Source organism: Solea solea, chromosome 19, assembly GCF_958295425.1.
Source record: "Solea solea chromosome 19, fSolSol10.1, whole genome shotgun sequence".
Classification (NCBI taxonomy): Eukaryota; Metazoa; Chordata; class Actinopteri; order Pleuronectiformes; family Soleidae; genus Solea; species Solea solea.
In genome coordinates this window covers 1,497,700-1,524,008 of record NC_081152.1, presented here as the reverse complement: position 1 = coordinate 1,524,008, position 26,309 = coordinate 1,497,700, and the positions used below count along the sequence as shown (strand labels likewise).

At 34.2% G+C, this 26,309-nt stretch overlaps 1 protein-coding gene across 1 annotated transcript; it reads right to left on the bottom strand.

Moving 5' to 3' along the window:
- Nucleotides 1-909: 909 nt before the first annotated feature.
- On the bottom strand, nucleotides 910-23,074 carry tor4aa (torsin family 4, member Aa). Its single transcript, XM_058617347.1, has 3 exons — nucleotides 22,932-23,074; nucleotides 3,821-4,252; nucleotides 910-2,006 (listed from the first exon to the last, which is right to left on the bottom strand). The coding sequence occupies exons 2-3, from the start codon at nucleotides 4,250-4,252 to the stop codon at nucleotides 1,152-1,154; spliced, it is 1,287 nt and encodes a 428-aa protein (XP_058473330.1). The 5' UTR covers nucleotides 22,932-23,074; the 3' UTR covers nucleotides 910-1,151.
- Between the last annotated feature and the right edge of the window lie 3,235 nt (nucleotides 23,075-26,309).

Here is a 26,309-nt window from a genome sequence, read left to right as displayed (position 1 = left end):
TAAACGGTTTCTTTTCTAATGTGAATATCAGGTGAGAATTTTGGGTGAAAGGCAAAACTTAGTGAAATATAGCAGCTCACCTAAGACGGCAGATATATATGTATGTGTACATATATGTATATATGTGTGTATATATATGTATATATATATATGTATATATATATATATATATACATATACATATACATATACATATACATATATAAAAATGTGCATATAATAAAAGGGCCAATAAAAGAAAGTAAAATGACATGAGGTAATAATAATAACAACAGAAGCATTGTGAGAAGCAAAGCAAGTATGTGTGACACTATGTAAGGTACATTTGTGAACTTTATAGAAATACACCATAACCAGGTTCTGCATGACTAGGACCAGGTTTTGGTCTCTACTTAGTCAGTGTTTATACCAGAAAAGTTCCCAAAGATGCAACAAACACAAATCGTACACAACTTAAAATAAATCCTTAACCAGGTTGACACTAAGTACATTTACTTGAGTTGTGATACTGCTCCACAACAACATCTATCATTTTAAACTGTTATTGAGCTCTTTTTAAAGCCTGGTGATTAGTTGCCTCGCCTGACATCTCCTACAACGTGTTCCTGGACCTAAACAGAGCGTTCTGACACGGTGTGACATCTCAACAATCAACTCATTTCCTAGTTAATCCTGCCTACTTTCTTCTACTTTAAGTTCAGTTAATTGCCTGAACCAAATTTTGTACCAGTCAACCAGAGATCAAACAAGGTATATTTAACTTCTGACTGGAAATAAGATTTAGAATCAGTAAAATCACCAGTGTTAATCCTCAGGGGATCAGGAAGACTGAACTAAAAACTAACAATCCATCCAGTACAATATCTCTCATGTAAAAGCATTTTCCTGTGAAGAAACAGTCCCACTGGAAACTTGACAGTGTCCACGTTTAATGAATGTTTTATAAAACCATCAAAACGTTGATTCAGCTTCAGACACTTCAGATACTTAACTAATGCAAACTAACCAGAGCCAAACGTGTGGAATGGACCCCACCAAAGCCTCCTTTACCCACTGAATTGTCATTCAAGTTTCGTAACTCCACTCACTTCACTCTCGCACTCTTTCTTCATAAAGAATGTGAAGCATCCAAACATTTCCTGCAGAGCTTCTCACAGCAGGTTGACCTTTGCCACCACTTGCTTGCAGCCTGTCTTGGAATATTTGTGCCCCCCGACAGTGTGGTAATATTCAATCTCCCCTGCCAGGCGCTCTATGTTGGTATGATCCGGGTAGAAACCCTCTCGAGTCATTTCCTCCAAGAAACACTCCATCACGTGATCTTTCTCCAGGAGGCCCAGAGGTAAGATGGTGGCCTCTGTCCACAGTGGGTGAAGCTTCTCCATGTTGTTGCGTAATATTGGAGTCAGCTCTTTTATGAGGTTACTATGGCGACTGGATCCTGTCATCGTCATAGAGGTACTCGAGTTGTGTAGCATATGTTTGGTGATGTGTTCCTGACCCAGGTTGCTCAGAAACAGGTAGATGGCGTTCAAGTACTCGTTGGACTGCTTGGTGGCCACGAGCTGCCACAGTGTGTCCAGGATCTCTTCATGCATGTGCTCCACCTCGTCAAAGATGAAAAGCGGGATCTTCTCCTCCTCCTCGGCACGTTTCACGACCTGTGAGATGAGCGTGGAGAGGTTGCGGGCGCAGTGCAGGGCGTCGGCCTCCTGGGGGCAGTGGTGGAGGACGTAGTACTGCAGCACCAGTGGTTCACCAACCACAGAGCGAAAGTGTCCAGCCAGGAGTCGTCCCAGGTGGCTCTTGCCCACTCCACTGGCGCCATGCAGGGACACCACTAGAGGCTTGTTGTGGACGTAGGTGGACAGGTAGTCCTTCAGGTGGGACAGCAGACCCTCCACTGCTCCCTGCTGTCCAAACACTTCTCTCCTCAGTGTCTTCTCCAGACCGTCCAGGTCATACTTCAGTACATGGTCATCAAGGTTTTCGATCGCATTGTACACCTGGAAACAGACAAGGGAGAGATTTTAAAGAGATTGTCTGGAAAGAGAAACCACAGAAGTTGCTTGAGGCATTTTGCATTCTGCAAAGATGATCCTTCTTCCCTTGTATAATCTCCGGAGAGTGCACGGAATCCACAGCGAGGGAAAAGGCAATCTCAATCTCACCCAGACAATCTCCTGCTGCATTTTTCATGAGTGAATGATTAACAATGAAGAATGTCTGGACCCAGACTTCCTGATATAATCTGGAGTTCATGTTTGAAAACGGCGTTGGTAAATTACACAGACCTTTAAGGACTTGAGAGACCCTGTAACAGAAAGAATGGATCCTCTGGTGTTCCCACACGATGCCTGGACCTCCGTCCTTCTGTTGAATGGTCAGACTGACAGAAATTGACCCACTAAGTTTAAGAGTAATGTTGAAGTGAGTCATCTATCCACTCATCAAACATCTGCTTTCATCGTGATTTGTTTGCTGCATTAAAGCAACAGTATGTGACTTCAGTGGGAGCTAAATACAAAATGTTATAAACGTGATACAGAAATTACAATAAAATACTGCATTTCTGTATTTTCAAAACACTAAAAATATTCAGGTTTAAGGAACTCTTCCTTCACTATCTTCATTTACTTTCTTGGTGTGCAACAAATGAATGATGTGACTACACTCATGGTGTGTTTCATCACAGTACAGTTAATATTTGAATGTAACATCCAATTACCTTCCAAGACAAGTGAATCAATTAAGCTACTTAGAAGCCAATAATGATGACATGATCAATAGATTCTCATTTTAAATGAGGTGACCAGGTGACCATGTCACGTTGTAGACACCATAGCACGAAACCTTTTAGAATAACCGAGAACAGACACACATTCAAAGTCTACAAGATGGAAATGATTATACCTCCAATGACTAAATAGAGGGCAAAAAAAAGGCTAACTCAATTGTGGCTATAAAAGCTTGTGACTTGATACGTGTGATTTTATTCAGACAAATTAAAGTTTGCACCATGTTGTCCAATCAGTTCTCAGATGTCATCAGTTTGTTCAAAGTGAATTGTTCAACACTGACATGACGGGACATGTCCACGCTAATAGCTCAGTGCATATTTATAGCCTGTGAAGAGCTATTAGACAATAATAGAAATAGCTGGAGGCAGAGCTGACACATGCTGATAGAGAGGTACGGTCAAATATTAATGAATACACTTCTGAGATGGCTTTATTCAGCTCTTCTGCCATTATCTCAGCCATCATTTCTTTGTTTGGTTGTTCTCCTGTAGACGGTAGATCTAGTGAACTCAGAAAAGTCTCTGTCGTTGGAATATCTGCCATGGCTGACTGGGTTCACAGATCTTTATAATATCGTTCAAAAGCATGTTGAATATCCTTTGAGTCACAGGCGTGTGGTTTTCATTGATAAATCAACATGGTCGATTTTTTTAAACAAATGTTTTACACTGTAAATATCCGTAATATATCTTAGTTTTATGTATGATATCTGTTACAGTTTGTCAGTAATCATTTTCTTTAATAAATGGCATAAACTTGAATGGACTTTTATTTTACGCATGCATCACGCTTCAGCTTTTTCATTTAGGGTTTATTGTCGCTACAATTTGAGTCCAGTGGGTGCACAGTTGCAGGTGTGGGTGGACGTGCAGTAAAACACCAATAATAAACTACTACTATCTGGCTTCTCCTGATTATTCATGCAATGGCGAATAGAGAGGCATCCAGTGTAATACATAATAATAGAAAAAGCTATATAAGCTAAAATAATTTGTACATTAAAGGTTGAAATCCTTTACCTGGAGAAAGACGATGAAAAAGAGCAGGTAAAGACAGTATTTTGCTCGGCTGTGTTCCTGTTTTGGCGAGGCTCTGTGCCGCGCTCTGTTAGGAAACAACACCCTCCTTTTCCTTCGCTTCTTTTTCTTCTGAGGAACAGCAGACAGAGGGGCAGCTCCGTCAAACGTGAAGATTTTCGGGCTTGTTCGTGCTGGGGCTCCTGTGAGGAATTCTGCTCCTCCCAGTGCCTGGTTCATCTCAATACGCCGCTTCTTCAAGACCTGGTACTTCTGTTTGATGCGTATGACAGCGCGCAGTGTGGAGGAGAACTCGGACAGACTGGGAGCTGCAGTGTGGCTCAGTTTCTCATCTTTACTTCCTTCCTCCTCCAGCTCATCCTCCACTTCTCCCTCTGTTTGAGAAGCTGAGGTGCTGCTTTCCTGGTCACTCATCTGCAGAGAGAAAGAAGAGAACTTTAACATAACTTACTTAACTTAACTTTAAAGCTGATATAATAATGCTGCTGTGATACTTTACTTAAAAGGTGTGAGAGATTTAAAATAAAAAATAATTCCATTTGACAGAAATGGAATAGGAAATAATTTTTCTGATTTGTTGTTTTCATCACCACATACACACACAAACACACATAAAAATATGTATGTATGTATATATATATATGTATATATATATATATATATATATACATATGTATACATATAAGTGGTGTGTAAAAATGTCATGTGTTTTAAAGAACAATATGTTAGATCATGGGTCTTTATGCATGGAGTTTGCATGTTCTACCTGTAGATGATGGATACTATACTATGACTTTTTTGTCACATTTTGGACGACATACTATACTATGACTTTTTTGTCACATTTTGGACGACATACTATACTATGACTTTTTTGTCACATTTTGGACGACATACTATACTATGACTTTTTTGTCACATTTTGGACGACATACTATACTATGACTTTTTTGTCACATTTTTGACGACATACTATACTATGACTTTTTTGTCACATTTTGGACGACATACTATACTATGACTTTTTTGTCACATTTTGGACGACATACTATACTATGACTTTTTTGACTCATTTTGGACGACATACTATACTATGACTTTTTTGTCACATTTTGGACGACATACTATACTATGACTTTTTTGTCACATTTTGGACGACATACTATACTATGACTTTTTTGTCACATTTTTTACGACATACTATACTATGACTTTTTTGTCACATTTTGGACGACATACTATACTATGACTTTTTTGTCACATTTTGGACGACATACTATACTATGACTTTTTTGTCACATTTTGGACGACATACTATACTATGACTTTTTTTGTCACATTTTGGACGAGATACTATACTATGACTTTTTTGTCACATTTTGGACGACATACTATACTATGAATTTTTTGTCACATTTTGGACGACATACTATACTATGACTTTTTTTGTCACATTTTGGACGACATACTATACTATGACTTTTTTTGTCACATTTTAGACGACACTATACTATGACTTTTTTGTCACATTTTGGACGACATACTATACTATGACTTTTTTTGTCACATTTTGGACGACATACTATACTATGACTTTTTTTGTCACATTTTGGACGACATACTATACTATGACTTTTTTGTCACATTTTGGACGACATACTATACTATGACTTTTTTGTCACATTTTGGACGACATACTATACTATGACTTTTTTGTCACATTTTTGACGACATACTATACTATGACTTTTTTGTCACATTTTTGACGACATACTATACTATGACTTTTTTGTCACATTTTGGACGACATACTATACTATGACTTTTTTGTCACATTTTGGACGACATACTATACTATGACTTTTTTGACTCATTTTGGACGACATACTATACTATGACTTTTTTGTCACATTTTGGACGACATACTATACTGTGACTTTTTTGTCACATTTTGGACGACATACTATACTATGACTTTTTTGTCACATTTTTTACGACATACTATACTATGACTTTTTTGTCACATTTTGGACGACATACTATACTATGACTTTTTTGTCACATTTTGGACGACATACTATACTATGACTTTTTTGTCACATTTTGGACGACATACTATACTATGACTTTTTTTGTCACATTTTGGACGACATACTATACTATGACTTTTTTGTCACATTTTGGACGACATACTATACTATGACTTTTTTGTCACATTTTGGACGACATACTATACTATGACTTTTTTGTCACATTTTTGACGACATACTATACTATGACTTTTTTGTCACATTTTTGACGACATACTATACTATGACTTTTTTGTCACATTTTGGACGACATACTATACTATGACTTTTTTGTCACATTTTGGACGACATACTATACTATGACTTTTTTGACTCATTTTGGACGACATACTATACTATGACTTTTTTGTCACATTTTGGACGACATACTATACTGTGACTTTTTTGTCACATTTTGGACGACATACTATACTATGACTTTTTTGTCACATTTTTTACGACATACTATACTATGACTTTTTTGTCACATTTTGGACGACATACTATACTATGACTTTTTTGTCACATTTTGGACGACATACTATACTATGACTTTTTTGTCACATTTTGGACGACATACTATACTATGACTTTTTTTGTCACATTTTGGACGACATACTATACTATGACTTTTTTGTCACATTTTGGACGACATACTGTACTATGACTTTTTTGTCACATTTTGGACGACATACTATACTATGACTTTTTTGTCACATTTTGGACGACATACTATACTATGACTTTTTTTGTCACATTTTGGACAACATACTATACTATGACTTTTTTGTCACATTTACGACGACATACTATACTTTGACTTTTTTGTCACATTTTGGACGACATACTATACTATGACTTTTTTTGTCACATTTTGGACAACATACTATACTATGACTTTTTTGTCACATTTTGGACGACATACTATACTATGACTTTTTTTGTCACATTTTGGACGACATACTATACTATGACTTTTTTGTCACATTTTGGACGACATACTATACTATGACTTTTTTGTCACATTTTTGACGACATACTATACTATGACTTTTTTTGTCACATTTTGGACGACATACTATACTATGACTTTTTTGTCACATTTTGGACGACATACTATACTATGACTTTTTTGTCACATTTTGGACGACATACTGTACTATGACTTTTTTGTCACATTTTGGACGACATACTATACTATGACTTTTTTGTCACATTTTGGACGACATACTATACTATGACTTTTTTGTCACATTTTGGACGACATACTATACTATGACTTTTTTGTCACATTTTGACGACATACTATACTATGACTTTTTTTGTCACATTTTTGACGACATACTATACTATGACTTTTTTGTCACATTTTGGACGACATACTATACTATGACTTTTTTGTCACATTTTTGACGACATACTATACTATGACTTTTTTTGTCACATTTTGGACGACATACTATACTATGACTTTTTTTGTCACATTTTAGACGACACTATACTATGACTTTTTTGTCACATTTTGGACGACATACTATACTATGACTTTTTTGTCACATTTTGGACGACATACTATACTATGACTTTTTTGTCACATTTTGGACGACATACTATACTATGACTTTTTTGTCACATTTTGGACGACATACTATACTATGACTTTTTTGTCACATTTTTGACGACATACTATACTATGACTTTTTTGTCACATTTTTGACGACATACTATACTATGACTTTTTTGTCACATTTTGACGACATACTATACTATGACTTTTTTTTGTCACATTTTGGACGAGCTACTATACTATGACTTTTTTGTCCACATTTTGGACGACATACTATACTATGAATTTTTTGTCACATTTGGACGACATACTATACTATGACTTTTTTTGTCACATTTTGGACGACATACTATACTATGACTTTTTTTGTCACATTTTAGACGACACTATACTATGACTTTTTTGTCACATTTTGGACGACATACTATACTATGACTTTTTTTGTCACATTTTGGACGACATACTATACTATGACTTTTTTTGTCACATTTTGGACGACATACTATACTATGACTTTTTTGTCACATTTTGGACGACATACTATACTATGACTTTTTTGTCACATTTTGGACGACATACTATACTATGACTTTTTTGTCACATTTTTGACGACATACTATACTATGACTTTTTTGTCACATTTTTGACGACATACTATACTATGACTTTTTTGTCACATTTTGGACGACATACTATACTATGACTTTTTTGTCACATTTTGGACGACATACTATACTATGACTTTTTGACTCATTTTGGACGACATACTATACTATGACTTTTTTGTCACATTTTGGACGACATACTATACTGTGACTTTTTTGTCACATTTTGGACGACATACTATACTATGACTTTTTTGTCACATTTTTTACGACATACTATACTATGACTTTTTTGTCACATTTTGGACGACATACTATACTATGACTTTTTTGTCACATTTTGGACGACATACTATACTATGACTTTTTTGTCACATTTTGGACGACATACTATACTATGACTTTTTTGTCACATTTTGGACGACATACTATACTATGACTTTTTTGTCACATTTTGGACGACATACTGTACTATGACTTTTTTGTCACATTTTGGACGACATACTATACTATGACTTTTTTGTCACATTTTGGACGACATACTATACTATGACTTTTTTTGTCACATTTTGGACAACATACTATACTATGACTTTTTTGTCACATTTACGACGACATACTATACTTTGACTTTTTTGTCACATTTTGGACGACATACTATACTATGACTTTTTTTGTCACATTTTGGACAACATACTATACTATGACTTTTTTGTCACATTTTGGACGACATACTATACTATGACTTTTTTTGTCACATTTTGGACGACATACTATACTATGACTTTTTTGTCACATTTTGGACGACATACTATACTATGACTTTTTTGTCACATTTTGGACGACATACTGTACTATGACTTTTTTGTCACATTTTGGACGACATACTATACTATGACTTTTTTGTCACATTTTGGACGACATACTATACTATGACTTTTTTGTTACATTTTGGACGACATACTATACTATGACTTTTTTGTCACATTTTTGACGACATACTATACTATGACTTTTTTGTCACATTTTTGACGACATACTATACTATGACTTTTTTGTCACATTTTGGACGACATACTATACTATGACTTTTTTGTCACATTTGGACGACATACTATACTATGACTTTTTTGACTCATTTTGGACGACATACTATACTATGACTTTTTTGTCACATTTTGGACGACATACTATACTATGACTTTTTTGTCACACATTTTGGACGACATACTATACTATGACTTTTTTGTCACATTTTGTACGACATACTATACTATGACTTTTTTGTCACATTTTGGACGACATACTATACTATGACTTTTTTGTCACATTTTGGACGACATACTGTACTATGACTTTTTTGTCACATTTTGGACGACATACTATACTATGACTTTTTTTGTCACATTTTGGACGACATACTATACTATGACTTTTTTGTCACATTTTGGACGACATACTATACTATGACTTTTTTGTCACATTTTGGACGACATACTAGTACTATGACTTTTTTGTCACATTTTGGACGACATACTATACTATGACTTTTTTGTCACATTTTGGACGACATACTATACTATGACTTTTTTGTCACATTTTGGACGACATACTATACTATGACTTTTTTGTCACATTTTTGACGACATACTATACTATGACTTTTTTTGTCACATTTTTGACGACATACTATACTATGACTTTTTTGTCACATTTTGGACGACATACTATACTATGACTTTTTTGTCACATTTTTGACGACATACTATACTATGACTTTTTTTGTCACATTTTGGACGACATACTATACTATGACTTTTTTTGTCACATTTAGACGACACTATACTATGACTTTTTTGTCACATTTTGGACGACATACTATACTATGACTTTTTTGTCACATTTTGGACGACATACTATACTATGACTTTTTTGTCACATTTTGGACGACATACTATACTATGACTTTTTGGTCACATTTTGGACGACATACTATACTATGACTTTTTTGTCACATTTTTGACGACATACTATACTATGACTTTTTTGTCACATTTTGACGACATACTATACTATGGACTTTTTGTCACATTTTGGACGACATACTATACTATGACTTTTTTGTCACATTTTGGACGACATACTATACTATGACTTTTTTGACACATTTTGGACGACATACTATACTATGACTTTTTTGTCACATTTTGGACGACATACTATACTGTGACTTTTTTGTCACATTTGGACGACATACTATACTATGACTTTTTTGTCACATTTTTGACGACATACTATACTATGACTTTTTTGTCACATTTTGGACGACATACTATACTATGACTTTTTTGTCACAATTTTGGACGACATACTATACTATGACTTTTTTGTCACATTTTGACGACATACTATACTATGACTTTTTTGTCACATTTTGGACGACATACTATACTATGACTTTTTTGTCACATTTTGGACGACATACTATACTATGACTTTTTTGTCACATTTTTGACGACATACTATACTATGACTTTTTTGTCACATTTTGGACGACATACTATACTATGACTTTTTTGTCACATTTTGGACGACATACTATACTATGACTTTTTTGTCACATTTTGGACGACATACTATACTATGACTTTTTTGTCACATTTTGGACGACATACTATACTATGACTTTTTTGTCACATTTTTGGACGACATACTATACTATGACTTTTTTGTCACATTTTGGACGACATACTATACTATGACTTTTTTGTCACATTTTGGACGACATACTATACTATGACTTTTTGTCACATTTTGGACGACATACTATACTATGACTTTTTTGTCACATTTTGGACGACATACTTACTATGACTTTTTTGTCACATTTTGGACGACATACTATACTATGACTTTTTTGTCACATTTTGGACGACATACTATACTATGACTTTTTTGTCACATTTTGGACGACATACTATACTATGACTTTTTTGTCACATTTTGGACGACATACTATACTATGACTTTTTTGTCACATTTTGGACGACATACTATACTATGACTTTTTTGTCACATTTTTGGACGACATACTATACTATGACTTTTTTGTCACATTTTGGACGACATACTATACTATGACTTTTTTGTCACATTTTGGACGACATACTATACTATGACTTTTTTGTCACATTTTGGACGACATACTATACTATGACTTTTTTTGTCACATTTTGGACGACATACTATACTATGACTTTTTTGTCACATTTTGGACGACATACTATACTATGACTTTTTTTGTCACATTTTGGACGACATACTATACTATGACTTTTTTGTCACATTTGGACGACATACTATACTATGACTTTTTTGTCACATTTTGGACGACATACTATACTATGACTTTTTGTCACATTTTGGACGACATACTATACTATGACTTTTTTGTCACATTTTGGACGACATACTATACTATGACTTTTTTGTCACATTTTGGACGACATACTATACTATGACTTTTTTGTCACATTTTGGACGACATACTATACTATGACTTTTTTGTCACATTTTGGACGACATACTATACTATGACTTTTTTGTCACATTTTGGACGACATACTATACTATGACTTTTTTGTCACATTTTGGACGACATACTATACTATGACTTTTTTTGTCACATTTTGGACGACATACTATACTATGACTTTTTTGTCACATTTTGGACGACATACTATACTAGACTTTTTGATTTGGACGACATACTATACTATGACTTTTTTGTCACATTTTGGACGACATACTATACTATGACTTTTTTGTCACATTTTGGACGACATACTATACTATGACTTTTTTGTCACATTTTGGACGACATACTATACTATGACTTTTTTGTCACATTTTGGACGACATACTATACTATGACTTTTTTGTCACATTTTGGACGACATACTATACTATGACTTTTTTGTCACATTTTGGACGACATACTATACTATGACTTTTTTGTCACATTTTGGACGACATACTATACTATGACTTTTTTGTCACATTTTGGACGACATACTATACTATGACTTTTTTGTCACATTTTGGACGACATACTATACTATGACTTTTTTGTCACATTTTGGACGACATACTATACTATGACTTTTTTGTCACATTTTGGACGACATACTATACTATGACTTTTTTGTCACATTTTGGACGACATACTATACTATGACTTTTTTGTCACATTTTGGACGACATACTAATACTATGACTTTTTTGTCACATTTTGGACGACATACTATACTATGACTTTTTTGTCACATTTTTGGACGACATACTATACTATGACTTTTTTGTCACATTTTGGACGACATACTATACTATGACTTTTTTGTCACATTTTGGACGACATACTATACTATGACTTTTTTGTCACATTTTGGACGACATACTATACTATGACTTTTTTGTCACATTTTGGACGACATACTATACTATGACTTTTTTTGTCACATTTTGGACGACATACTATACTATGACTTTTTTTGTCACATTTTGGACGACATACTATACTATGACTTTTTTGTCACATTTAGACGACACTATACTATGACTTTTTTGTCACATTTTGGACGACATACTATACTATGACTTTTTTGTCACATTTTGGACGACATACTATACTATGACTTTTTTGTCACATTTTGGACGACATACTATACTATGACTTTTTTGTCACATTTTTGACGACATACTATACTATGACTTTTTTGTCACATTTTGGACGACATACTATACTATGACTTTTTTGTCACATTTTGGACGACATACTATACTATGACTTTTTTTGTCACATTTTGGACGAGCATACTATACTATGACTTTTTTGTCACATTTTGGACGACATACTATACTATGACTTTTTTGTCACATTTTGGACGACATACTATACTATGACTTTTTTTGTCACATTTTGGACGACATACTATACTATGACTTTTTTTGTCACATTTTAGACGACAACTATACTATGACTTTTTTGTCACATTTTGGACGACATACTATACTATGACTTTTTTTGTCACATTTTGGACGACATACTATTACTATGACTTTTTTGGTCACATTTTGGACGACATACTATACTATGACTTTTTTGTCACATTTTGGACGACATACTATACTATGACTTTTTTGTCACATTTTGGACGACATACTATACTATGACTTTTTTGTCACATTTTGACGACATACTATACTATGACTTTTTTGTCACATTTTTGACGACATACTATACTATGACTTTTTTGTCACATTTTGGACGACATACTATACTATGACTTTTTTGTCACATTTTGGACGACATACTATACTATGACTTTTTTGACTCATTTTGGACGACATACTATACTATGACTTTTTTGTCACATTTTGGACGACATACTATACTATGACTTTTTTGTCACATTTTGGACGACATACTATACTATGACTTTTTTGTCACTTTTTTACGACATACTATACTATGACTTTTTTGTCACATTTTGGACGACATACTATACTATGACTTTTTTGTCACATTTTGGACGACATACTATACTATGACTTTTTTGTCACATTTGGACGACATACTATACTATGACTTTTTTTGTCACATTTTGGACGACATACTATACTATGACTTTTTTGTCACATTTTGGACGACATACTATACTATGACTTTTTTGTCACATTTTGGACGACATACTATACTATGACTTTTTTGTCACATTTTGGACGACATACTATACTATGACTTTTTTTGTCACATTTTGGACAACATACTATACTATGACTTTTTTGTCACATTTACGACGACATACTATACTTTGACTTTTTTGTCACATTTTGGACGACATACTATACTATGACTTTTTTTGTCACATTTTGGACAACATACTATACTATGACTTTTTTGTCACATTTTGGACGACATACTATACTATGACTTTTTTTGTCACATTTTGGACGACATACTATACTATGACTTTTTTGTCACTTTTTGGACGACATACTATACTATGACTTTTTTTGTCACTTTTTGGACGACATACTATACTATGACTTTTTTGTCACATTTTGGACGACATACTATACTATGACTTTTTTGTCACATTTTGGACGACATACTATACTATGACTTTTTTGACACATTTTGGACGACATACTATACTATGACTTTTTTGTCACATTTTGGACGACATACTATACTATGACTTTTTTGTCACATTTTGGACGACATACTATACTATGACTTTTTTGAGTGATTTTGGACGACATACTATACTATGACTTTTTTGTCACATTTTGGACGACATACTATACTATGACTTTTTTGTCACATTTTGGACGACATACTATACTATGACTTTTTTTGTCACATTTTGGACGACATACTATACTATGACTTTTTTGTCACATTTTGGACGACATACTATACTTTGACTTTTTTGTCACATTTTGGACGACATACTATACTATGACTTTTTTTGTCACATTTTGGACGACATACTATACTATGACTTTTTTGTCACATTTTGGACGACATACTATACTATGACTTTTTTGTCACATTTTTGACGACATACTATACTATGACTTTTTTGTCACATTTTGGACGACATACTATACTATGACTTTTTTGTCACATTTTGGACGACATACTATACTATGACTTTTTTGTCACATTTTGGACGACATACTATACTATGACTTTTTTGTCACATTTTGGACGACATACTATACTATGACTTTTTTGTCACATTTTGGACGACATACTATACTATGACTTTTTTGTCACATTTTGGACGACATACTATACTATGACTTTTTTGTCACATTTTGGACGACATACTATACTATGACTTTTTTTGTCACATTTTGGACGACATACTATACTATGACTTTTTTGTCACTTTTTGGACGACATACTATACTATGACTTTTTTTGTCACTTTTTGGACGACATACTATACTATGACTTTTTTGTCACATTTTGGACGACATACTATACTATGACTTTTTTGTCACATTTTGGACGACATACTATACTATGACTTTTTTGACACATTTTGGACGACATACTATACTATGACTTTTTTGTCACATTTTGGACGACATACTATACTATGACTTTTTTGTCACATTTTGGACGACATACTATACTATGACTTTTTTGAGTGATTTTGGACGACATACTATACTATGACTTTTTTGTCACATTTTGGACGACATACTATACTATGACTTTTTTGTCACATTTTGGACGACATACTATACTATGACTTTTTTGACACATTTTGGACGACATACTATACTATGACTTTTTTGTCACATTTTGGACGACATACTATACTATGACTTTTTTGTCACATTTTGGACGACATACTATACTATGACTTTTTTGTCACATTTTGGACGACATACTATACTATGACTTTTTTGTCACATTTTGGACGACATACTATACTATGATTTTTTTGTCACATTTTGGACGACATACTATACTATGACTTTTTTGTCACATTTTGGACAACATACTATACTATGATTTTTTTGTCACATTTTGGACGACATACTATACTATGACTTTTTTGTCACATTTTGGACGACATACTATACTATGACTTTTTTGAGTGATTTTGGACGACATACTATACTATGACTTTTTTGTCACATTTTGGACGACATACTATACTATGACTTTTTTTGTCACATTTTGGACGACATACTATACTATGACTTTTTTGTCACATTTTGGACGACATACTATACTATGACTTTTTTGTCACATTTTGGACGACATACTATACTTTGACTTTTTTGTCACATTTTGGACGACATACTATACTATGACTTTTTTTGTCACATTTTGGACAACATACTATACTATGACTTTTTTGTCACATTTTGGACGACATACTATACTATGACTTTTTTTGTCACATTTTGGACGACATACTATACTATGACTTTTTTGTCACTTTTTGGACGACATACTATACTATGACTTTTTTTGTCACTTTTTGGACGACATACTATACTATGACTTTTTTGTCACATTTTGGACGACATACTATACTATGACTTTTTTGTCACATTTTGGACGACATACTATACTATGACTTTTTTGACACATTTTGGACGACATACTATACTATGACTTTTTTGTCACATTTTGGACGACATACTATACTATGACTTTTTTGTCACATTTTGGACGACATACTATACTATGACTTTTTTGAGTGATTTTGGACGACATACTATACTATGACTTTTTTGTCACATTTTGGACGACATACTATACTATGACTTTTTTGTCACATTTTGGACGACATACTATACTATGACTTTTTTGTCACATTTTGGACGACATACTATACTATGACTTTTTTGTCACATTTTGGACGACATACTATACTTTGACTTTTTTGTCACATTTTGGACGACATACTATACTATGACTTTTTTTGTCACATTTTGGACGACATACTATACTATGACTTTTTTGTCACATTTTGGACGACATACTATACTATGACTTTTTTGTCACATTTTTGACGACATACTATACTATGACTTTTTTGTCACATTTTGGACGACATACTATACTATGACTTTTTTGTCACATTTTGGACGACATACTATACTATGACTTTTTTGTCACATTTTGGACGACATACTATACTATGACTTTTTTGTCACATTTTGGACGACATACTATACTATGACTTTTTTGTCACATTTTGGACGACATACTATACTATGATTTTTTGTCACATTTTGGACGACATACTATACTATGACTTTTTTGTCACATTTTGGACGACATACTATACTATGACTTTTTTTGTCACATTTTGGACGACATACTATACTATGACTTTTTTGTCACTTTTTGGACGACATACTATACTATGACTTTTTTTGTCACTTTTTGGACGACATACTATACTATGACTTTTTTGTCACATTTTGGACGACATACTATACTATGACTTTTTTGTCACATTTTGGACGACATACTATACTATGACTTTTTTGACACATTTTGGACGACATACTATACTATGACTTTTTTGTCACATTTTGGACGACATACTATACTATGACTTTTTTGTCACATTTTGGACGACATACTATACTATGACTTTTTTGAGTGATTTTGGACGACATACTATACTATGACTTTTTTGTCACATTTTGGACGACATACTATACTATGACTTTTTTGTCACATTTTGGACGACATACTATACTATGACTTTTTTGACACATTTTGGACGACATACTATACTATGACTTTTTTGTCACATTTTGGACGACATACTATACTATGACTTTTTTGTCACATTTTGGACGACATACTATACTATGACTTTTTTGTCACATTTTGGACGACATACTATACTATGACTTTTTTGTCACATTTTGGACGACATACTATACTATGATTTTTTTGTCACATTTTGGACGACATACTATACTATGACTTTTTTGTCACATTTTGGACAACATACTATACTATGATTTTTTTGTCACATTTTGGACGACATACTATACTATGACTTTTTTGTCACATTTTGGACGACATACTATACTATGACTTTTTTGAGTGATTTTGGACGACATACTATACTATGACTTTTTTGTCACATTTTGGACGACATACTATACTATGACTTTTTTTGTCACATTTTGGACGACATACTATACTATGACTTTTTTGTCACATTTTGGACGACATACTATACTATGACTTTTTTGAGTGATTTTGGACGACATACTATACTATGACTTTTTTGTCACATTTTGGACGACATACTATACTATGACTTTTTTGTCACATTTTGGACGACATACTATACTATGACTTTTTTTGTCACATTTTGGACGACATACTATACTATGACTTTTTTGTCACATTTTGGACGACATACTATACTATGACTTTTTTGAGTGATTTTGGACGACATACTATACTATGACTTTTTTGTCACATTTTGGACGACATACTATACTATGACTTTTTTGTCACATTTTGGACGACATACTATACTATGACTTTTTTGTCACATTTTGGACGACATACTATACTATGACTTTTTTGAGTGATTTTGGACGACATACTATACTATGACTTTTTTGTCACATTTTGGACGACGTACTATACTATGACTTTTTTGACCGATTTTGGACGACATACTATACTATGACTTTCTGCACATTTTGGACGACATACTCTATGACTTTTTTGTCACATTTTGGACGACATACTATTCTATGACTTTTTTGTCACATTTTGGACGACATACTATACTATGACTTTTTTGAGTGATTTTGGACGACATACTATACTATGACTTTTTTGTCACATTTTGGACGACATACTATACTATGACTTTTTTTGTCACATTTTGGACGACATACTATACTATGACTTTTTTGTCACATTTTGGACGACATACTATACTATGACTTTTTTGAGTGATTTTGGACGACATACTATACTATGACTTTTTTGTCACATTTTGGACGACATACTATACTATGACTTTTTTGTCACATTTTGGACGACATACTATACTATGACTTTTTTGTCACATTTTGGACGACATACTATACTATGACTTTTTTGTCACATTTTGGACGACATACTATACTATGACTTTTTTTGTCACATTTTGGACGACATACTATACTATGACTTTTTTGTCACATTTTGGACGACATACTATACTATGACTTTTTTGAGTGATTTTGGACGACATACTATACTATGACTTTTTTGTCACATTTTGGACGACATACTATACTATGACTTTTTTGTCACATTTTGGACGACATACTATACTATGACTTTTTTGTCACATTTTGGACGACATACTATACTATGACTTTTTTGAGTGATTTTGGACGACATACTATACTATGACTTTTTTGTCACATTTTGGACGACGTACTATACTATGACTTTTTTGACCGATTTTGGACGACATACTATACTATGACTTTCTGCACATTTTGGACGACATACTATACTATGACTTTTTTGACGGATTTTGGACGACATACTATATTATGACTTTTTTGAGTGATTTTGGACGACATACTAACCTATGACTTTTTTGAGTGATTTTGGACGACATACTATACTATGACTTTCTGCACATTTTGGACGACATACTCTATGACTTTTTTGTCACATTTTGGACGACATACTATACTATGACTTTTTTGACGGATTTTGGACGACATACTATATTATGACTTTTTTGAGTGATTTGGGACAACATACTATACTATGACTTTTTTTTTAATTGTATTTTTGGGCTTTTCGTTGCCTTTAATTGATAGCAGAGTGGAGAGAGAGACAAGAAATGGGGAGGTAGAGCGGAGAAACAACATGCAGGAAAGGGTGGCTGATACAGGATTCGAACCAGGGATGCAATGAGGTATTTGAACATGGGGCGGCAGCTTTACCATGCGAGCTAAATGCCTGACCCAATGTTGTACACTATGACATGTATGTCTCGTCTTAGACAACATACTAAACGATGACTTTTTTCAGCGATGTTGGACGATATACTATACTATGACTTTTTTCAGCGATTTTGGACGACAAACTATTCTATGACTTTTTTGACCAATTTTGGACGACAAACTATTCTATGACTTTTTTGACTCATTCTGGACGACATACTATACTATGACTTTTTTGTCACATTTTGGGCGACATACTATACTATGACTTTTTTGTCACATTTTGGACGACATACTATACTATGACTTTTTTGTCACATTTTGGGCGACATACTAACCTATGACTTTTTTGTCACATTTTGGACGACATACTATACTATGACTTTTTTGTCACATTTTTGACAACATACTATACTATGAAGTTTTTTCATGATTTTGGACGACATACTATACGATGACTTTTTTGACCGATTTTGGACGACATACTATACTATGACTTTTTTGACCGATTTTGGACGACATACTATACTATGACTTTTTTGACTGATTTTGGACGACATACTAACCTATGACTTTTTTGAGTGATTTTGGACGACATACTAACCTATGACTTTTTTGTCACATTTTGGACGACATACTCTATGACTTTTTTGTCCCATTTTGGACGACATACTATACTATGACTTTTTTGTCACATTTTGGACGACATACTATACTATGACTTTTTTGTCACATTTTGGACGACATACTATACTATGACTTCTTTGTCACATTTTGGGCGACATACTAACCTATGACTTTTTTGAGTGATTTTGGACGACATACTAACCTATGACTTTTTTGACCGATTTTGGACGACATGCTATACTATGACTTTTTTGTCACATTTTGGACGACATACTCTATGACTTTTTTGTCACATTTTGGACGACATACTATACTATGACTTTTTTGTCACATTTTGGACGACATACTATACTATGACTTTTTAGTCACATTTTGGGCGACATACTAACCTATGACTTTTTTGTCACATTTTGGACGACAAACTATAGTATGACTTTTTTGTCACATTTTGGACAACATACTATACTATGAAGTTTTTTCATGATTTTGGACGACATACTATGCGATGACTTTTTTGACACATTTTGGACGACATACTATACTATGACTTTTATGTCACATTTTGGACGACATACTATACTATGACTTTTTTGTCACATTTTGGACGACATACTATACTATGACTTTTTTGTCACATTTTGGACGACATACTATACTAGGACGACATACTATACTATGACTTTTTTGTCACATTTTGGACGACATACTATACTATGACTTTTTTGTCACATTTTGGACGACATACTATACTATGACTTTTTTGTCACATTTTGGACGACATACTATACTATGACTTTTTTGAGTGATTTTGGACGACATACTATACTTTGACTTTTTTGTCACATTTTGGACGACATAATATACTATGACTTTTTTGTCACATTTTGGACGACATACTATACTATGACTTTTTTGTCACATTTTGGACGACATACTATACTACGACTTTTTTGTCACATTTTTGACGACATACTATTCTATGACTTTTTTGTCACATTTTGGACGACATACTATACTATGACAACATACTATACTATGACTTTTTTGTCACATTTTGGACGACATACTATACTATGACTTTTTTGTCACATTTTGGACGACATACTATACTATGACTTTTTTTGTCACATTTTGGACGACATACTATACTATGAAGTTTTTTCATGATTTTGGACGACATACTATACTATGAAGTTTTTTCATGATTTTGGACGACATACTATGCGATGACTTTTTTGACACATTTTGGACGACATACTATGCGATGACTTTTTTGACTCATTTTGGACGACATACTATGCGATGACTTTTTTTGTCACATTTTGGACGACATACTATGCGATGACTTTTTTTGTCACATTTTGGACGACATACTATACTATGAATTTTTTTGACACATTTTGGACGACATACTATACTATGACTTTTTTGTCACAATTTGGACGACATACTATACTATGACTTTTTTGTCACATTTTGGGCGACATACTATACTATGACTTTTTTGTCACATTTTGGGCGACATACTATACTATGACTTTTTTGTCACAATTTGGATGACATACTATACTATGACTTTTTTGTCACATTTTGGGCGACATACTAACCTATGACTTTTTTGTCACATTTATATATATATATCTTTCAGATTTGACTAACCATACATTTTGCCAGCACAGCCTTCAGGAGAACCGTGGGGTTAAGTCTTGTCCAAGGACATATCGGCATGTAGACTAGCAGAGCCAGGAAGCTGACCCACAACCTATTTTCAACTTAATTAAAATAATTAAGTAATTAAAACAAGCTCTCCGAGTTTTCAGCTTCTTAAATGTGAATATTTTCTTGGGGGGCAGAAAGGACACTTTCCAGAATTGTATTTAATGCACTGATAAACAAGAGCTGTGGCTTTAAAGTCTCTCTGTGCAGTGACAGTACAGAAGATAATTCACTCTGTTCACATAAAGTCACTATAGTGTGTGCAGTATAATCTGCAGAGTTCAATGAAACCTTTGTCTTGTGTGTTTTTTTTTTGTTTTTTTTTAGCTCTACAGAAAAAGAGGAACTATCAGTTACACCCAGAGCTGGTGAGTTCACTAACACGACAAAACCACAGTCGGCACAACAGCGTACATCAGTGTTATTCATGTTCTGTTCCTGGCTCAACAAGAAAAGAGAGAACAGCAGTGAACCTGAGTGTTCAGTGTGAGCTCTGTGGGACTGATCCTGGCACTGCAACGGTGTGGCGTCATTACTCGTCAGGTTTCAGGACCTGTGTGTCCAAACCCACTGAGCACAAAAGAATTTAGAGAAGCACAGGAGAGAGGGAAAGATGGTATCAGTGCTTCATCCGACTCCCTGCTGTCTGCTCACAAGTGAAGATCAGCTGCATACCAGGCATTTTAGAGTAGCCTGATGGTTCACATGGAGAAAACTTTGACTTTTTTTAAGTTTTGGCGGATAAACATACAAACATACACAAAAGAGACAAGAGCAGGGGGGCGTGGCTTTTTCTGTGAGTTTTTTTTAAAATATATATATATATTATTGACACATTTTCGGTGAATGTCAGTGATGTTTCTCAGAGAATGGTACTGGTTGACGACCTAACACTCCACTGCTGCACACCCAGTCTGAGGAGATAGTGTGACACAGGTGAAAACATGCAACATGCAGGAGGAAACAGAGAAACAGCTTACCTTGAAACTTGGCTGGAATCTTTGAAAACAGGTTGAACTTTAGTGCAGGTTTAGTCCATGGGAGCGGGGGAGGTAAGAAAGAGAGAGCGAGAGTGAGAGTGAGAGCAGAGATCAGCTCCACACAGCCAACAGCTCAACTCAGGAAGGGCCCTCCTATCTGTATATCTTACCTCCAAATCCTGTTCTCAACCACCCGCTGGCTCCTCCTCCTCCTCCCTCTCCCTCTCCCTCGTCTCTTCTTTCCAGTTTCATGCTGAATTTGAAACAAAAGGGTCTGATACATTACATTACACTAGGTTCAATGAAGAGCCGTTAAAACAACTGAAACCCAGTTCAAACTGAGACTTTATGTTTTATTTTTGATGAATGTTTTCTTTTGCATCAACACAATGTTCCTCTCGTCTTTGATAAAGTGTAACTGTCATGTACGTTAAAACACCAGTATCCATAGTATCTCATATTGAACTCACACATTCACAAACCACACTTAAAACACACTTAATACACTTACTAAAACACACTTAATACACTTACTAAAACACACTTAATACACTTACTCAAACACACTTAATACACTTACTAAAACACACTTAATACACTTACTAAAACACACTTACTAAAACACACTTAATACACTTACTAAAACACAAATAATACACTTACTAAAACACACTTAATACACTTACTAAAACACACTTAATACACTTACTAAAACACACTTAATACACTTACTAAAACTCACTTACTAAAACACACTTAATACACTTACTAAAACACAAATAATACACTTACTAAAACACACTTACTAAAACACACTTAATACACTTACTAAAACACAATAATACACTTACTAAAACACAAATAATACACTTACTAAAACACACTTAATACACTTACTAAAACACACTTAATACACTTACTCAAACACACTTAATACACTTACTAAAACACACTTAATACACTTACTAAAACACACTTACTAAAACACACTTAATACACTTACTAAAACACAAATAATACACTTACTAAAACACACTTAATACACTTACTAAAACACACTTAATACACTTACTAAAACACACTTAATACACTTACTAAAACTCACTTACTAAAACACACTTAATACACTTACTAAAACACAAATAATACACTTACTAAAACACACTTACTAAAACACACTTAATACACTTACTAAAACACAATAATACACTTACTAAAACACAAATAATACACTTACTAAAACACATTTAATACACTTACTAAAACACAAATAAAACACACGATTTCTTGTTGAAACTTGAACAATAGATGACAGATATCACTCGACAGCCTGTGAAGCAGATATCAAGCCACAGAGCAGCTACCGTAGCTTAGCATGGGAGCACAGGCAACTAGTGAAGCTGGATAATGTGTAATGTCTTTTGTTTTAAGGTCCAGTCTGTAGCAGATTGAGTGTAATAATTATAATGAAATTCATTCATTATCACCCCAAAGTAAGAAGTGTTTTGTTTTGCTAGGGAAGACATTTCCGTATTTTTATGGCAACCTAAATACCATCATTGTTTCTCACAAACACCTGGACAGGGAACAGGAAGCAAACTCTATATATTGCAACACCAAGCTCAGAAAAGTGAAGTTAAAACGTCAGCATTTTACCAGAGCAATGTTGCTTGTCTGTCTGTCTGTCTGTCTGTCTGTCTTGACATTAAATGAAAGAGAAACACTGCTAAACTGAGAAACAAAGAGTTGTGGGGAGCTGATAGACATCAACATTGTGTGAACTCATATGTGGTTTGAATCTAATCTAAGTTACACACTACATAATAACATAAAGGTTTGTCTTGTCTCGTATGAGAGTGCATGAAGACGGAATACTCTGTGGTTTTGGACATTTCCAGCTGCTCACTTTCACCTTGTGGAAATTGGCGTCCGATCGTTGTCTAGTTAAAGTGTAAAAGTCACGGGGATATAAATAGAAGAGCGTGTTTGCATAATGAAACATTTGCCTACATAAAAACACAGGATGTCACAAATGTGCTGCAGCGCACATGCATGACTGAACTGATACATACAGTCACTTTGGTATGAACTGTCAAATTCCTGCAACGCTGCAGAGAACACACTTTCTGTGCAGACCATGTAAAGAGGCTTTTACGCAGACACTGTCTTTCACTATAGTCTTTTTCACTGCTCTCTGGACAGGAAGGGACACTCACATGCACACTCTGTACACAGTTTACTTCCAACAAGCTGCTGGAAGTAAACTGTTGATGTTGATATTGCTCACTGCTGCAACACGTTGTCTAACACACTCAGACCTCAAACATCGAGGAACTTCTGCTTACGTTTGTCCACAGCAGCAACAACGTGAGCACATTTCATAAGGAAGTAAGAATGGATTGAATAGCCACCAGAGAGTGACTCTGCTGGCTGAAAAAAGAACTCTATTTAAATGGAAAATTAGCTCCTACTTCTAACTTGATTTACAATGAGAGTTAAAAAAAACGACGTTTGTTACTGAAGGCGCACTTCCTGTTGCCAGTAGGTGGCACAATTACTGGCTTTGCAGGTTATCATTGTGGACTGATTGGTCCTAAAAAAGAAGATGCAGAAAGATTAGAGACAACCACACAAATCACAATAATGTGTTTGTAACAATAATTCCTGCATAATTCATAGAATCGCACTAAAACGTGGTCGTAGCGTACGTTTCGTGGTTCCCGATGAGGAGTTTTTGTGTGCGACACGTAAGTGAAATAAAAAGAAAAATATGATGATGAAAAAAAACCAGAAGAATTAGTGGATAATAAACAGGGTCTTTGCTGCAGTCGGTGCTTGGGCCGTAAATAATAACCTCAAACCTCATAAGCAAATTTAGAGACACCACAGCTTGTAAAATACACAAAATGAAGAGATAAAACAAAAGCTGCACACACAATGCAGCTAATGTCGATTTGAACACGACTACTGCCTTTGCTATAAGACTAATGTAAATGTTTTCACTTGCTGTCGCAGTTCTCTTTATTAATTTATTAAAAAGAAGGTGCAGAGGTTCACTCACACTTGTGTTGCTGTGTTTTATACAACCATTCTAGCTACTTCGTCTCTGTCCTAATTATTTTATTCACCTTTAGGATATTCTGTTTCAGCTCTTCTTCAATAGAACATGATGAGATGAGATAATGCTTTATTAGTCCCACAACAGGAAGATTTACACGCGTGATTGACAGCTGGTGTCGTCCGTGAGGAGCCTGGTGGCAGGTCTGTGAACTTCTGTTGATTCAGTGGTTTACATTATTTTGGGTGACGTCGTGAGTCAAGTGGGTTTTTATTATTATATTATATTTTAATCATATTCACAGTGAAATGAAACAGCGT

Bases quoted from the DNA above. Each gene is read 5' to 3' on its own strand.
- tor4aa (XM_058617347.1), bottom strand. From the start codon at position 4,252: ATGAGTGACCAGGAAAGCAGCACCTCAGCTTCTCAAACAGAGGGAGAA. The intron at 2,007-3,820 runs GTAAAGGATTTC...GTCTGTTTCCAG, and splicing joins TTTTCATCGTCTTTCTCCAG to GTGTACAATGCGATCGAAAA.